Source organism: Poecilia reticulata, linkage group LG3 (genome assembly GCF_000633615.1).
Source record: "Poecilia reticulata strain Guanapo linkage group LG3, Guppy_female_1.0+MT, whole genome shotgun sequence".
In the NCBI taxonomy this organism is placed as follows: Eukaryota; Metazoa; Chordata; class Actinopteri; order Cyprinodontiformes; family Poeciliidae; genus Poecilia; species Poecilia reticulata.
The window spans coordinates 17,451,126-17,468,561 of NC_024333.1; the positions used below are offsets into that span (position 1 = coordinate 17,451,126).

Here is a 17,436-nt window from a genome sequence, read left to right on the forward strand (position 1 = left end):
GTGGTTGTTTGCCTTGTGTGTCTCTGTGTTGCCCTGCGACAGACTGGTGACCTGTCCAGGGTGTACCCCGCCTCTGGCCCGGAACGTTAGCTGGAGATGGGCACCAGCAACCCTCCCGGCCCCACTAAGGGGAAAGGGTGCAAGAAAATGGATGGATGGATAAAAAAAAATAAAATACTTTCACAGTTTTCTCATCGTTTTAGGCAGTTTCAACATTTTGTTCAAAACAAATTTGAGTGATCCTGGAAACTTGCGTACTATTGTTTTTGTTCTTTCACCCACTATGGACAGATCTGGTCCTCCATACAGGTTTATCCTAAAAGCAGACTGCAAGACGCTAAAACAAGTATCCAACAACAAGACAATGTGGCCACAGGACCAACAGCAGGCTCTTACCTCTGTTAATAAGAAAGTGCATTCAGAAAGAGAGATCTGTGCGGTAATGAAACATTGATGCTTTAGACATCACGAGGGCCAGACCAAAGTTTTTCAGAGTGTTGATGATGACCAGTTGATCTTTGGACACCAGTCTCAGATTGGGCCAAAGCCCAGTTAGATGCTCATTCGGATGCTGTAGGATGATAGAGAAACGGGCTGTTCAGTAGGAAAGCTGATGGATGGAAATGATCCTTATTCATAAGCTGGTTATGTTGGAGAAACTGGATGTGTATGACTGCAACAAGAGAGGAGTGGGATAAAACTTTCCTTTTAACAGTTGTCAGAGGTGATTACAAGAAGTACCTCACTGAAATTATTTTAGCCATAATATGCAAGGCATCCTATTAGGGAACAAGGTATGCCAACTAGAAGACTATTTCTTAAAGGATTAAATATTACTAGTTTGCTTAGAGTTTTAAAAGGTTGTCCCTTCACCTAATTCTAAGATGCAACATTAATGTTGGTATTAAGAGTTTCAACTTCCTTAAATTGATTGGTCAGCTTCTCACATCAGAGCCATCAAGAATAAAACTAAAAGAAGATGCCTTACTTCAGTCAGACAGACTTGTTAATGACCTCAGAATCAGCTACATTACTGCTGCATCATTCTGCCACTTCCATGTTTCAGTTTGTGGAAAGGACAGTCTGCCTTTCTGCTCCAACAATGTTTCGGTCTGTTACAAGTCTGCCTTAAATTGCATCTTCTTGGACTCTCCTGATTGGATGTGGAACCAGTTACTACTGAATTACTACTGACAGTGAACATGTCCAAAGCCTGGAGGAAAAAAGGTTTAAAAGAATCAAATACAGACATTTTATAAAATTAGCAAACAAAATATTTACTGCCCCATTTACTGCAACTCAATCTCAACAAATCTCAAAATGTATTGCTAATTTTCTTTTCTTTTTTTCCTTGAGGTGCTGATTGGCCAATCACAAATGGACTTTTGGACCATGTGCAAACTTCCATAATTTATGTTTTAGTGATGCTTGGGGGGGGGGGGGAGGGGAATTTCTGTTTGTTTTTGTTTGGTTTGTTTTTAAATTAAACAATAATGGCTTGTTTTGAAGAATTTCTTAATTAGAAAAATATGATTATTTATTTTATAGAAATTAGTTGGGTTATCCACATACATTCAGACAAGATGTGAGAATAACATTAAAACAATATTTTGAAGATTCAGGACAGTATAAGTATAGGATAGAAAGTTGTTGGCTACATCTTAGAGGTGTATTTAAGAGCATTGAAGAAAACTGTCTTCAAGCTGCTATGTTCACTAGTAAAAAGAATACTAAAATATGTAAATTAGTAAGCAGAAAGAAGGCTGTATAGAAGTCGGGAAGTGTTTAGATTTATTTTAATCTGCAGATACTCGTAGATGCAGTTTGCTCTATAGCACAGGTGTCAAACTCAAGGCCCGGGGGCCAAATCTGGCCCGCCGTAGCTTTTTATGTGGCCCTCTGGACTCCAAATTACATCAATAAGTCCTTCCAGTTTTTCACAAATCTGCAAAAATCACACAAAATCAAAAAATGTCCACATTTTTGTTCTGATTTTACTGCTAATTTTCTCAAAATTGGTCAAAAACATTGAATCCGTAACTGATACAGCGAGTGATAGAATCACATTTAACGTAAATACTATAAAAAAAATAACAATTACAAATATTTCTTAATATTCACCACAAAATCTGTCATTTTGATTGCAAAAATAAACACTAAAATAATCAGAAATCCAGGAGTAACAGCTATTTATTGATATTTTAACAGTTTTATTGGTTTTATCAATAGATTCTGGTGCAACCGGCCCTTTAAGAACATTCAGATTTTTGATTCGGCCCAAAATAAAAATGAGTTTGACACCACTGCTCTATAGCATGCATTTTAATACATCTTTTTTATTTAACCTTTAAATATCAATTAAATATGATTATTTATAAGTGAAGTTTTCTGAGTTTTCCTTTGAACATGTGTAACTCTCAACTGTGTCCACGGCCGCTTATTTTAGCTGAGCGTTCCTGCTAATTACGAAAGCACCGTAGGCAGACTCCACTGTCTGCCGTAGGGGCGTGTTTCAGTCGTGTCTGTGATAAATCTGAGATTTAGACTTCTTTGAAGGTAAGGACGTTATTGGGTTGAAGTCAAAAGCGGTGGTTTCAACTAAGTGGGATAACTGACAGGGATGGAAAACGACCTATATTTAGCGCTAGTGAAGCTGTTTGTGCAGGGAGGAAGTGGGTGCACACAAGTGCAAGCGTTATGTGGATTACACGCCTACATATGTCACTCATTCTTGCTTTCCTCATGGCTGGCAAGCAGAAGTTTTATTTAGTCACAATAACTGCTTTTGTGAAACCTGATTTCCCAATCCTGATATTTGATTTGAGTTTTGACGAGCCCATACACAGACACACTGGCTCGATGCCAATTGTTTTTCGTTAAGCTGCTAATACATTCACTAAATCTTATTAATCTTTAGATGCGTTATTGTTTAGAAAATCTTTTATTTGAACCATTAAGAAAATGTGCTGATGACATCTTGCACTTAGTTTTTACATTTTTTATATATAGATGAAAGAAAAACACCATAAACTGTAATACAACTTTGTGATCCCCATTCATTCAATTGACATTTAATAATTCCATTTTAAGAGTAACCATAACCAACAACCTTTTGTTTTTTAAGAAATAAAATAGACTTGTAGAAATATATGTATGCTCTTCTACTGGCATTTTATGAACAGAAGAAGAATAGTAATCAGAAATATATTTAAAATAGATAAGGATCTGGTACTTAAATTACAAAAAAGCCTAACAACTAAGCGATCCATCTGGTATGAATTTAAAATAAAATTGAGAGTATGTGATATCCAAGTGCCATGTTTGGATTTCTGTTTGTGGGTGGGATCGGAGAACATGTCATCTGTGACATCATGTGCTACCCGAGGGCTCGGCCGGGCCAGCAGTCGGCTCCAGAGGTGGAGTTTCCTTCCTGCGAAGCAGACTGGGACCCAAGTGTAGCCTGATCCACCTTCCCACTGACATCTAAATTGTAACATGCTTTGCTGCAACTATTTCCCCCCTCCCCATCCGTTCCCACTCTTATTTTTTGTGTGCCTTTGTTGCTTTTTGTTTGTTCTCGCTAATGCATTTGCGTTTTAGTTTGTTCTAAGGTGATTGAACTTTACCTTGACTTTGCTGCTGGTAGCAAGAGGAGAAATCTCAAAGATAATTATTATGGATTTACAAATGCACATACAAACCTGTTCTTTCTTGCTCTGGCCTGGTTCTAGCCTAGTTATTCAGTTACTGGTTTGTTTCACTGTTGGCAGAGTTTCAAGTAGATGTGTGATTGTGACTGATTGCTTCCTCAGTTTGAATGCCAGTTAAACTTGTCTATGTATTTATTGTTGGTGGGTTGTTCCTTTTTCCTCAACAAGAGGGAATTTGGTTCTGTGAATTTTTAATCTCATCACACTGTCCAGTGTATTCCTGAAAATGTGTTCAGAAAATCTGTCTGCCTCACTGGTATGTGCATGTGATACATTCTTACAGATTACTAAGAGAACTCTAATGTCATCTGGTTCAGTTGCAAGTATGTGAAACGGAAAAAAAAAACTTTTTCAATTGTGTTTTTATTAGATCTAGATGCTCCACCAGAAGAATGAACTTAAGTAGGTATTGGTTGGTGTCAGATTTTCATTGATAACATCAAGTAAAAGCATCATGGTGTCACAGTGTCATGGTATTACCACAAAATTAAAAGAAAAGAAAAAAAAGCGGTTTAGCTGCTGCTATTTAAAGCCAACAAAGCAATAGTTATTTCAGCTGGTGCAACAGCAAATAATTACAACTTTAAAATTGTTCCAAAACATCCTCGTTTATTTCATTTTATCATATTTTTTGGTCAACTAAGTTGGCTGGGACTGACATGGAAACACAAATTGAATTATTTGCACATCACTTCATTCAGTATCAACATTTGTTTTTCTTCCTGTTGAACATGTCGCTGTCTAAAACTTACTTCTTGTTTGTTTTAAAATATACCAAGTCAGATGTGTAGCCAAATGAGGCTTTATAGGTCAAATTACTGGATTAGATTCAAACTGGCATTTCTCACTCGGTTATCGGTAGTCTTCTCAAGTCATGTTAGCCTCTCCAAGCCCATCGCTGCCAACTGAAACCCCAGCCAGGCTGGACTGCGGCCCTCGATATCGCCAGCTCCGATGCAGCCAGCGATGCAGAAACAGTGTCATCTATTAGGAGGAAAGAGACAATCGCTTTGGTTAGAGCAGGAAGCTACAGCTAAGCTACCCAAACACGCAGAGGTGTGGGGAAGGGAGGACTGAGGAGGCCAGAGAAATGTTCAGCTCCACCCAGGGAGAAAAATATGATCAAGAGGTTAAAAGAAGACATCGCCATAAGAGGTCAGACACTAATATTACAGGTAGCAGAGTTGTATAGATAATGATTAAAGAGAATGTGTGGTGGTGGGAAGAGGGGTCGGGGGGCGGGGGGGGATTTTATGGATTTTTTTTCCCCTCTTTTTGTCTCTGACCTGTCAGCTCTGAAGGCACGCTAGCAGTGCAATACGGTGCGTTTAAGGATGCAAAGTAACACTGCTGAATTATTGAACAGCAATGAATGGATGTGACGCAGGCAAGCGTACTTACAGGCAGCAGAGACGCCAGGAGAATGTGACGGAGAGAATCTCTGCACCTCGTGCAACAACAGAGTCGCAAATGGCGTGGGAGAAGCAATCAATATGCAGTTGTTGCTAGCGACTACAAATAAATAAAAACAACCCAGTAATTAAATTAGAATTGAACTAAGATATTAATACACCTGTAATTATTGTGAAACCTCCTCAATTTAGTTAATTTACATAAGCGAAAGAGTTGTGATTTCAAATGTCGCAATAATAGCTTTTGTTTCTCTGAGTTGATTTCAAATTTGCAACCAACATCGAGGTCAACGCAAACTCTTCTTCATGCATTAAAATAACAGTGTTATAAGAGTTTGCAAATATTAGTGCTCATTGTGTCTCTTATGACAATCAGGATATTTAAAGTCTTTCGTGTTTAATGTTGGCTCAGTGGACCGTTATGTACCGCCAGGCTTCAAGAAAGAAACCGCCCTTTTCTTAATTTGCTGCCTGCTGAAGACCACAAACTAAGACACTGATGACTAAAAATATTTAGTCAACAAAGTATTCAAAGTCAACCTATTTCTATAAATGAACAGTGCGAGGTTAGAAGAATCTCAAAAATGCATTTGATATTGGATATCTGTGATATGTGGAGCACAGTGGTGGTAGTATTATGCCTTGCTCGTCCTTCGCTGCAAGATCTGCATCAGAACATCTGCTCGTTAATTGCATCAGCAAATTCAAGTGGGCAGGCGTGTAGGGACGTCTGTCTGACAACGAAATCCCTGCAGAAAGTAGGTCACACAGTGAGACAACCACAACGTTTGCTGTAATGGGGGCTTAAAATGTGAAGGTACAAGACGTCTCAGGCAGGGAGAATTGTTTTAGAAGGACTCGTAATTACCAGAGTGTAAACGTGCCAACAGCTTTAGAGCTGATGTTGTTCTGCACCAGCTCTTTCAAGCTCAATTGCATTCGATATCTAATATTATAACTTATGCCTTTTCCTGTTGCCACACCAAAAATTCACCTAAATGGGATCTCTGACAACATGAAGTAGACCAGACGATCTCAAAAAGTAGATGCATCAAGCGCTGATGTAAAGACATTCAAGAACACATCGGAAACAAATTCATTCTCAAGTCTTTGGACTGAAGCACAGCTGGAGCAAATTATCAACAAATGGGGAGAAAGCGGGTGAACCTTCTAATGAAGTTGACCTAGTAATACCCTATTCAAAGTGGATGGAGACTTAAATCTGATTGATTTAAGTGGCACGACCTTAAGCAGGTTGTTCAGGGTTGAAAACTCTCCAACAGTTCTGCAGAGAGGAGTGGGCCACAGTTCTTCCACAGTGATGGAGAAGAGTCGCTGCCAGTTACTGCAAAATCGCTTATTCGATTTGGTGGAGCAAAGATGTTTTCACATTTAAATGACTATCCGTTGGAGCGGATAGTCATTTAAATACGCATTTAACAACTGTATTGTTTGTTAAATGTAGCTCATCTTATCTTTGTCTCAAGTTAAAATGAGTTTGATCTGAAACATTTGTCTGGATAAAACATTCCAATAGCAGAGATATTCAACGACACTATATTTTCTATGAAATTATAAAGTTGCTTTACTGCTAAATTTAGGCATGTTGCTTTTTTTTTATTTTTTCTTGTTTCAATCTGCCTCACCCATTTTCAGGATCATCAAAGATTTGTTGCCCTGCAAACACAGGGGCAGGCTGTTTCTTGTCTCGTCGGCTTCTGAATAACACCAAATAAGCATCCTGCTGCCTCTGTTGTAAAACATCACACAGTTTCTATACACAGACAACTGGAGTGTGACTGGGGTAAGTTTAATTTGACTCCTCTTTGGACCCGAGTGTGAATTGTGTCTGGATTTCTTTTTACGTTGCCCTGATTGCTCCCCGCGTCTTCGGGTGTTGGTTTGACATTCCCTGAGCACTCCCTTCAGCTGTCACCACTTAACAAGTCTCTGAGGGGAGCGAGAACAACAAAACATGGGAAAAATGTAAAAAATGCGTGACTCCTCCTTCTTCTTCATGTCCTCGTCCCTGCTGCCCGGCCCCACCCTTTCAGCTGAGGTTACTACAAGACCAGATACTGGCTCCAAATTGGAAGAATCAGGCAGGCTGTGTGGCTCGTGAAGCTCAGCAAACCGTTTTGTAAATGTGTTATTTGCTTAAAACCAGCATGTGGTGGTGGTGGGGAACTGGGGGCAAGCAGAGCACGTGGTTGTTGTGTAGCAGAATATTTAGTTCACTTTTTTTTCTGCAGGTGGCTACAGACAGTATGTTTACCTTCTGCCTGGAGAGATCCAGGAAAGGTAGAGGTCAGCGAGGCTGTCTGTGCTGTTTTAACCCAAAACACAAGCATAGAGTGGCTGTTTATTCCCACGTCTGCCCTGTTCTGAAGCCAGCCATGCAGACATCCATGTGGACAGTCATTCTAAGCTGCATTAGTTGAAATAACAAAATTATGTCTGCTTGGAGCAGAAGAATAAAAGCTCAGAACAAAGATCTGCTCATCTGATAACTATAACTGTATGTTGGTGGGAACAAACCCAATGCACTCCTCAGAAATCAGACGTTTAGGTTCCAAAAGTACAAAACTTTAGAGTAGGACAGTTGAAACGTGGTGAAATTACATCAGAATAGGGTCAGAAAAGGTATTTAGTTAAGTGATCCCGTTCTCAAAAAGCAAATCTTTGATGCTAAAGAGATTCATTACGCACAGATTAAATTGGGTAATAAAGGCCTGCAGCTAATGACAACCCACGATTCAGTTCCTCCATATCTTTGACTATCATTCAGATCGCTGACTTGACAGTAAGCAGTGATTGATGTCATCCAGCTTCTGATCAGTGCTTCAGAAGCTGGCTGTTCAGTGCGCTGTGTGGGTGCATGTTATCGGAAAGTTGAATGGAAGAAAAAAGTGAGGTAGAGATAATGGTGCGCAACCAGCATGGATAACTGGAGGCTTAGGAGGGTTGTAAATATTTAAGGATTTGGGGGAGAGTCACAAGTCTGGGCTGTGGTTGGAGTCACTGATTCAGTCATTTATGCAAAAAAGAGCCTCTGGACAATTTAGTGAGTAAATATCATATACAATACATGGGGATACTTTGTAGTTGGCTGACAGTTCTGTATTAAATAATGCACAATTTTTGAGAAAATTATATTAAAAAAATGTTTTTATTAGCTGTAAACCAAAGCCATAAAAATGAACCGGAATAAAACAAAATCAATAATATCGACTCGCTGAAAAAACTAAACATTCTGACGTCATTTATTGAGAATCGCCTGCAATGTAAACTGGATTTAAATAATCATATGGTCTGTTTTGTCCTCTCCTCTCTCTCTCTCTCTCTCTCTCTCTCTCTCTCATGCAGTCATACTTTGTCACCGACTATGATCCTACGATCGAAGATTCTTACACCAAGCAGTGCGTGATTGATGAAAGGCCGGCCAGGCTGGACAGTAAGTGCAGAACAAACACGGCCAGAGTAAATGCAAAGACACACATTTCGACCGTTTGCTCGTTTCCGTTTTGTTTTGCCTCTTCTGATGAGGCGCTGGTTCTGAGCGGTGTGTTTCTGCTGCGAGTTATTCTGCTAATGTGTGTGCACGTGTTGCCGCTGTGCAGTCCTCGACACGGCTGGACAGGAAGAGTTCGGAGCCATGAGAGAACAATACATGAGGACAGGGGAGGGCTTCCTGCTCGTCTTCTCAGTCACCGACAGAGGAAGGTAGGTGACAGTTTTCACTTTGAGCAAGCACACGTACACTCTGTGTTGGTGTCTTTTTTTTTTTTGTAAAGCTCTGTGTGCTTTTCACATCTGCACACTCTTTCCACTACAAGAACCATGAATCTGGCATTGACACTAACTTTTGCTGCTCGTGCTTCCGGACCTCGCTGTTGTTCTTGTTGTCATTCGCTTTTGTTCTCGACACTTCCTGTCCTCGCCCTGCTCTTGTTTAATTCACCTACACACTTACCTTAGGTTTCTATTAAAAGCCTGCCTACTGCTTAAACAATAGCATGTGTGCGCACATGTGTGGAAACAAATTCAGGTACAGGTTAAGACTCGGGAGTCAGTTTGCACTTCTTTTTTTTTTTTGCACCCTCATAAAGTTGTGAAAAAAAACCTTAGAATCAATTATTTTACTGCAAAAAATTTTACTTGAATACATTTACTTGAAGGACTCGCATCAGAATTTTTTTTATTGTACTTTTACCAAATCAAATCAAATCAAGTCAAATTTTATTTTTACTAAATGTACCCCAGAAAAAACAGGAAGTCATAATCCTTATTAGGTCATAGAAATGCTTAATTTACACGTATCAAGATGTTTTTAGGGGGTACCAATAAATGTACCATGTGTGATTTTGTTAAAAATAAATATTTCTTAATGTTGGGATTTTCTTTCCCTGTAAATAATTATATTCAAATTAAATCTTGTAGTTCTCTAGATAGTTCTGTTGCATCTGACTCCACTTCAATAAAACATAAACATACATTTAGGCTTCTTTCACGTTTATTATACCAGGGGTCCTAATAAATTTGGCCGGCGGTGTGTGCACTCAAAACATGCATGTATGTATATACTGACAACACTGTCAGGCACAAACGGTCCCCTTAAAAGCCTCATGCGGTTGTTGCTAAACTTTGTTTCAGGCGCCTTCATTTTAAGCTGCTTTGAAATCAGGTCGCCAGAGATACAAAAAGCATCATATTGAAACCGTCATTCTCACCCCTTGCCTGGTTTGGCAACAGCAGGTGGGTTTGAAACGAAAGCACAACTTATTCCACCTGCTGCTTTGTTGCACATGTGACAGCTGTGACACCGATGCGTGTGTTTACGCTGCCACCGCACGAGCTCGGGCAGCATTAATGAGGCGAAAGGAGGAAACAGGCTGCAAAACGTACACGGCCAAACTGTTTTCAGGTGAATCCTTCATGCACGACATGCTCTGTTTAGAGGGGCTTTAATTACTGTCTAGACTAGATCAGGTAAGAAAAAAAAAGAGTCTCTACTTGTTCAGGATTTGGGTTTAAATATTTTTTTTCTTTCTTTCTTTTATTTTCTCGCTGCCCATCCCTTGTGTCATGTCTGCTGCACAGCAGCAAAGTAAGCTGCATTCCCTTGTTCCCACCCTAAGCCCCCTCCCAATGTTTATGTTGTAAACAGTCTTTCCTTCCTCCATTTATATTAGTCAAGTCTTACCAGATTTACTATGTGCTCAACACGACTGGAATGCCGTCTCGGCTTTGTGGTTACATTCTGCCTCTTTGCTCTTCTTTTTTTATTTTTTCCCCTCCCAGACTGACATTTTTATTTGCTGTAAAGTTGAAAGCCTGCCATCACATGCCATCTGTATTATAGTGGGGCAACAGTCGGGTCAGGCAGAGGGAGGCAGAGCCTCGGATAAAAATATTTTGCGCTGCTGTAATAGTCAGGCAGACTTTTTTTCCCCTCCCGTCTCGACTGGCATGTTTAACCCTGCACAGAGAACCCCGCACTCATGTTCGACGGTTTTGTTCGAGTGTGTACATGTGTGTGGGTGGGGATGCTTCTTTTCTTTTTCTTTTTTTTTTTTTTTTACTGTTGCATTGTTAGGAGTTGAATGTATGCCTTTTGACACACATGTAACAGACCTCGCCATCTGATTTACAGCTTCGAAGAAATCTACAAATTCCAAAGACAGATTCTGCGAGTCAAAGACAGAGATGAATTCCCCATGATCCTCGTAGGCAACAAGGCAGATCTGGAGCTGCAGAGACAAGTAAGTCCAACAGGTTGGAGAGATCTGAACCCGCCTACGGACGAAACACGCACGTGCTTTTTATCATCCGAGGAGATGTGGCTTGAGGGATTCGGATTTGCAGGCTTTCGAGCATGAGTGTTGCAGCTGCAAGCTTGGTTCAGAGATGCAACAGGATGTTGAGAGATTCTGTTGACGCTCTGGTGTCAGGAAGGGAGGACTGATGAAGAAGGGAGCGTGATGAAATGATGAATCTTCTCCCTGTTGGTGTTCTGCCAATCATCATTTCTTTTGGTGAATCCACACCACCCCCTATTGGTTAAAAAGAGCATGGCTGCCAGACTTTTATCCATTTCTAAATACTGGAACTGCACCAATCAGCAGGCAGCAGAGAAAATCAAGGCAATTTTCCCTCGATCTGCGCTGATTGCTAATCCCTATTCAGTAAATTTCTGAACACTAAGAAATCCCACCCTGCATAAACCTAAAGCCTATTCTTTATTGCATTTATTTTGTGTTAAATTTTTTGTAAAACCAAGTAAAACTTGGGTATATATTTGACGCATAAATGTGGATAATTCTGTAGTTGCTTCATTTGCAGTTTGAATTCATACCCACCTACTGCCATCTAATAACCTGCATCCCATTTTTATATTTATATAATACACATTTGTAATAAAAAAAACTCGCATAAATATATGTTTTTCGGACATTACAGTATAAATGTGGCTCTAAATAATTCTCGCGTACAAGTTAGTGAGGTTAACAATTGGAAAAACTAACTAAAATATGCTTTTTATTCACATTTGTAGATGTTTTGTTGAACTATTTACTTGTCTGAGGAGTCTGTAATATTTATTTTGAGGATTTCGGGGCTGTTTTTTTGAAGATTCAATCTTCTGCTCTACCTCTCACCGCAGGTAACCCACGAAGAGGGCCAGCAGCTGGCCAGACAGCTAAAAGTCACATATATGGAGGCTTCAGCTAAAATCCGTATGAACGTAGACCAGGCTTTTCACGAGCTGGTTAGGGTAATCAGGTAAGTTGACCCTTCTTCTTCCAGTACTATTGATGCAGAGGTCAGTGGAGGTTTTAGTTCAAGGTCCTCTAGTGGTTAGTCAAAATTTACAGGGCTTTCCAAGCTTATTTATACCCTTTGTAAAGGCCTACATAAAGGATGAAAATTAATCTTCGACTGTAAAATCTAAGAAAAATCCAACCTTAACATTTTTCATTTATACTTCATCTCAGGTACCTTATGGTGGAGAGTCTTTGATGCCTTTTGAACAACCAGGAAATGGTCAATAAAAACCAGCAGAGCAGCTTTTTATCACCTGTTTCGGCTGAATAATTGTGTAAAACAAATGACCAAAACTTGGTCACAACATCAACCAAATCCTGAAATTTATCCAACTAGATGGCCTCTGAGTGTCCACACCTGATGCATATTTTAAATGCTGAATCTCCTAGATGTTGGTGGGGACATTATGAGAGATAAAAGTGGTGGTGATGATGATAAATTACAATGAATATTATTCATTACAGTTTTCAGCAACAGTATTGCAATCAAGTCATTTCCTGATATTGTGCAGCTCTAGTTAATTGCATAACTTTGTGCCTTTTTATGTTATTACCCTGATTACAGCTGACAGAAAACTGGCTGCAATTAGTAGCTGTATTTTTAGCTAATTTTCCAACACCACTGATTACACGTCAGCAGCAAAGGTGTTACAGCAGCCAGACTCCTCGTGACAAACACATTCTTTGTGATTTTTCTTTTTTTGTTGTTGTTGTTGCTCCTTGCATAGTGGAAAGTATTGAGCTCTTTTACAATAGGGCTGTATCTTGCTCCTATGAGAGCACAGAGGGTCCTCTGGGGTCTTCATGACTTCAACAGAGGGTGTGTATGAGGCTCTCTGTGGATCACTGTGCACCGAGTCGTCTGACATGTTTTGTCCAGTGATTAGATTCCTTTTATGTGTGCGTGAAGTATGTCTTTCTGGTGACATCTGGAACACAGTCTTTTAACACGAGACGAGATCTGATGGCAGAAAAAGCTTGCGGTGGCTGTAATGCCCAATATAGCTTTGATATGAGAGACGGCTAAACTTAAATTTGGGTCAGATGACTGATTACAGTTTCAGAACTGGATTGGAAGCATTGTTTTTCAGCTGGTCTGCCCTCCTCAGAGGTCACTCTGAAGCTGGGAGTTCAAAGGCAAATCAAAAAAATGTTAGGAATATCGAAGTAAACAAAAACACAGCCTCATTTTAAAATCAATTAGACCAAGTTTGATGATGATGATTCAGTTGGGCTTCCTGGTTCGGGATCTGTGTTTCTCTGAATCGGTCTTCTCTCTTGTCGTCTTCCATCTTGCTTACAATGATGTCAGTGGGTATGAGCCACAGAGGAGTGTTTTGCAGTGTTTCAGGAGCTGTTTGGACATAAATTCTAGTAATTTTAGTTTGACGAGACAGATGAGATTTCAGTAACGATGAAGCTGTCTGGAAATGGTGTTTAACTCGAGGTCCGAGAAGGGAAACGAGCACGCTCGGCTCAAAACTCACCGAGGTTTAACTCAAACATCATCATGTGACCGGTATCGATGTATGTACCGTAAGATTATGATGAAGGCCTCTTGAACAGTCTTGGTCAGAGTGTGATTATAGCTGCATCAAGTTCAGATTTCTTCAACATTTGTGACGCTACAAGTGCAAGAAAGTTTCACGTTCTGTAACCTCTGTGTAAAAGCGATAGTCTTCTTGCATGACACAATCAAAACGCATCAACTTGGATTGACAGTTATAACTAATTCGCTTGAGTTAAGTTAAACAATATTAAGTTTAGTCACCATGTGAGTGAAGCGTCAATGCCATTTCATCTTCTAAATGAAACAATCCAAAAAGTTCTCAGTCCAGTTTTCACCTTTTTTTTTTTTCCAACAGGAAATTCCAAGAACAAGAATGTCCACCGTCGCCGGAGCCTACGAGAAAAGAGAAAGACAAAACCGGCTGCCATTGTGTGATCGTCTGAGTCTGCCTTATCACTGTTAACTCATGCAGATAATCTACCACCCCCTCCCCTCTGCCCCCGCCCCTCTACTCTGCCTGACATTACATCCCAAGTGGATGAGTGACCGCTGCCTTCTCCATGTGCATGACTTCAGACGGCCTTTTCTGAGTTGACTCGGACCAGGAACTGCTGTTTCCAGGACATCGCTATGGGATAACTGACAATGCCAAATTTTTAACACCACTCTACCTTCAGCTGCGATCTAATCCACACGAGAGAGTACCAACACTAAACATTGCCTTCTTAAAATCAGCCTGACAAATGAAATGTTTTGTACTCTGAAGGACTCCTCTTGCCTTGTAGTGACATTTGTACTTGCTACCGAGTTTGAATGAAATCTATATCCAGAATGTTAATGACATTTCTTTAGTTTCCAGGGTCTGACCAGAGCAGAGAGATTATCTTGCGAAGCTTCGTGTATGTTGTGCCATATCCACCTTTACTCCCCATGTGCTAATCTGCTACTGTACATATGTGACATTTGTTGTGGTTTTCAAAGTGTATTTCTAATGATCTATTAAATCACCACAGTGCAGTGTGTGAGGTTGAGTTTGGTTTTACATATAAGAAACTGAATATGTATGTATATAAATGTAATTCCTAGACATCCTTTAATGATATATTGAGACATTTCTGGCATTCTGCAGTGGATAACTTTCCCCCTTTTTATGCTTTCAGTACAATTGCCAAATATGGATTGTCTGCTGTATTAGGATTATTTTTCCCCTCCCCAAGTCTTGTAGATTGAATGATTGTAATCATATTCTTGACATACACAACGCGTCGTGTTCGCCTCAGTTTTCCTCCCAAAAGGTGCAACCTCTTTTGGTAAACTTGAAAATCTTCGAAGCGGATTATGAACATCTGGTTTCAACTCTGTGAAAACCAGATATTTCCACACCTGCATAAAAAAGATTCATAACCATTTTGTCTCAGTGTCGGACAATATAGAAATTAAGTCTATTTTAGATTTAGAATTACCAAAGTTATTTCTGTTTGCTTAACACCATAATTATGGAACTTAAAAAAAAATCTTCAGTCTTTAAATTGAGAAGTTTGCGTACCTTTTCTTAGTGTTTGATGGAATTGCCTTTTAAACTCGATGGTTTGGGTGAGAATCTTTGACGTTTTTGCCCATTCGTCCTGACACAACTGGAGTAACTGTGTCAGGTTTATAGGCCACCTTGGTTGCACCAACCTTTTCAACTTTGCACACAACCTTTCTACTAAGAACTTTGCATTGGGCACTCTGGTTATCGAGTTTGTTTGGCCTTTTCTCAGAAATGTAATTATGGTCTTTATAGAGGAAAAACCTACATCTTTGTCTAATCAGACTACACAGTCTCAGAAAACTAAGTTCTTTGTCACTCTGTTCTTGCATCTTCTAATATTTTTGGGTATTTTTTTTTTCTGTAATGGCTTCTTCATGGAGGAGGCCTTTCAACTAATTTTTGGTACAATTTTCTTTCAACCAGCATCCTTGTCGGATCATTTTTCTGTTTCTTTTCCATTTGATACACATTTTCTTCATCAAAACTACTTTTGATGAAGAACACAAGACTTTGTGGAGCTCTACAATTTCATCCTAATGTTGTGGATAATTCCTTTTAAAATTCATAAGGTGTCACAAGGAGAGTGTCTGCCTCTATTTAATCAAAAATGTTGTGCATTGATGTGTTAGAAGCTTACAAAGCTATGACATCAAGCTGGACCTTATTGAAAAGGTAATATGTGCATATCAAAACTTCTGAATTTAAAGAAAGTAATACATCAATTAATCTGTCATTTAGGAGGCAGAATAACTAATAAAAAAAAAATAAGATTTTGACTATACCAGACACTGAGTGTAAAAAATGGTATCAAGTCTTTTTGAACATTGTATGTCTGGTTTCAACTATCAGTAGCAAACTGTGTAGCCTCAAGCTGGCATGGTTTCAGACAAAACTGAAACTCTGTGTGCTCTTGTACTTAACTTTTCACTGGTAAATCAATGTAAAAAAAAAAAAAACAATCAGCTTGTTGTAAACTAAGAAAGGCTTTCAGAGCTCTGCTCGGCTCAGATCATTGCAATCATTCTCCTCAGTTCTGATTGCGCTCACATTGCTGTTGCACCTCTAACACCATGGCGATGTATTTGTTTGTGCCCTCGAGTCAGTTTGTTACTTAGATTATTTTTTTTTTGTCCCAGTTTGGTTTGCTGGTTGTAAAACCAGGACGAGCCGAAGCTTCGAGGTGCACTTCGTAGGACGGGCCGTCTGCAGCAGGGCGCGACCTCACACACCGCGGGACCTGTAATCACTGAAGAGACGCAACAGCAATCCGCTGCTCTTCGGGCTCTCAGACGAAGTGCTGCCGTTTGTCTCACACACCTTCACCTTGTACTATAACAAGAAAATCAGATGATGGAATTAATGAACTTAATTAAATATTTCTACTCTACTTTTATACATTATTTTCTTATAAAACCAGTTGAGTATTTTTATATGTTTATAAGTAAATACATGTTCACAGCTCAGGCTGTGTCTATATGTAAAGAAGAATATCTAACTCCCTTGGTTATTTTTAACGTGAAAATGATTGCTGGCCCAAATCTGAACAATTGGATGTTTCACCTAAATGTAGCCAAGGTTTTTTTTTTGGTTTTTTTTTTGTTGTTTTTTTTTTTGGGTCACAAAATAAGAATATATTTATCTTGAGGTGTTCACCACCAGTTCTGATTGTGAAATGTCAGGTCAAACTTGGAGGTCAGGGAAATGATTGTTTAGATCATGCAACCTTCTGGCACTATGATTTAAATGCCCACATCTCATCTTGTCGCTAATCTTAAGTGTGCTTCTGCATCATTCTGTTTGATTTCTCTTTCACATTGGTGTCTTTTGCCCTGTGTCTAGCTTCTGTTGCTAAAATAAAATCTGTTATTGAGCCAGAAAAGATAGAAATTGTTTCTTTAAAGAGCCGATTGTGATTCCGTAAACCGTATATGAGCTCTCATTGCTCAGAAAAGATTAAGCTTTTGTCTGGAAGCAATCTCATTGTATATATATGTATTTACAATTGCTCTATTTGCAACACATCTACTTTATCGTCGCTTAGGCTTTTCTTTCACCTGAAAGCGGTCTGTTTTGTTTCATATTTTGTGAGATACAATAATACATGTTTCTGAGGTTTTGCACAAATACCAGTTCATCTAAAAAGAAATGTATTTAGTACAGTAGTGCACATGAATTTATTGCACACAAAGATTGCAAGCCACAAAACGTAGTCACTGATGTAGCTTCCTCTCCATAGACTGCATTGTCCAAAAAGAATCATGGAAAGTTGAGTGAAAGGAAAAAGTATAGTAGGGAAAGGCCCAAGAAATACAGCCTTGAGAAGATTAGGAAGCAAAGTCTATTGGAACAGTTTGATGGAGATTTATGCGGTGTGGACTGTGGCTGCAGTCGGTTCTTAAAAAGCCTCCTCACACAGATGTGTCCAGAACATGGGCTACTGCGAAGCATT

General features: G+C 39.4%; 1 protein-coding gene across 1 annotated transcript in view; it reads left to right on the plus strand.

Moving 5' to 3' along the window:
* The window catches only part of rras2 (RAS related 2), a 34,592-nt gene extending 17,981 nt beyond the window's left edge, over window positions 1–16,611 (plus strand). Inside the window, exons 2-6 of the mRNA XM_008405241.2 lie at window positions 8,489–8,576; window positions 8,743–8,845; window positions 10,776–10,884; window positions 11,784–11,902; window positions 13,809–16,611. Coding sequence (XP_008403463.1) covers window positions 8,489–8,576; window positions 8,743–8,845; window positions 10,776–10,884; window positions 11,784–11,902; window positions 13,809–13,896 — 507 coding nt within the window. The 3' untranslated portion in view covers window positions 13,897–16,611. The remainder of the gene's footprint in view (window positions 1–8,488; window positions 8,577–8,742; window positions 8,846–10,775; window positions 10,885–11,783; window positions 11,903–13,808) is intronic.
* The last annotated feature ends 825 nt before the right edge of the window (window positions 16,612–17,436 follow it).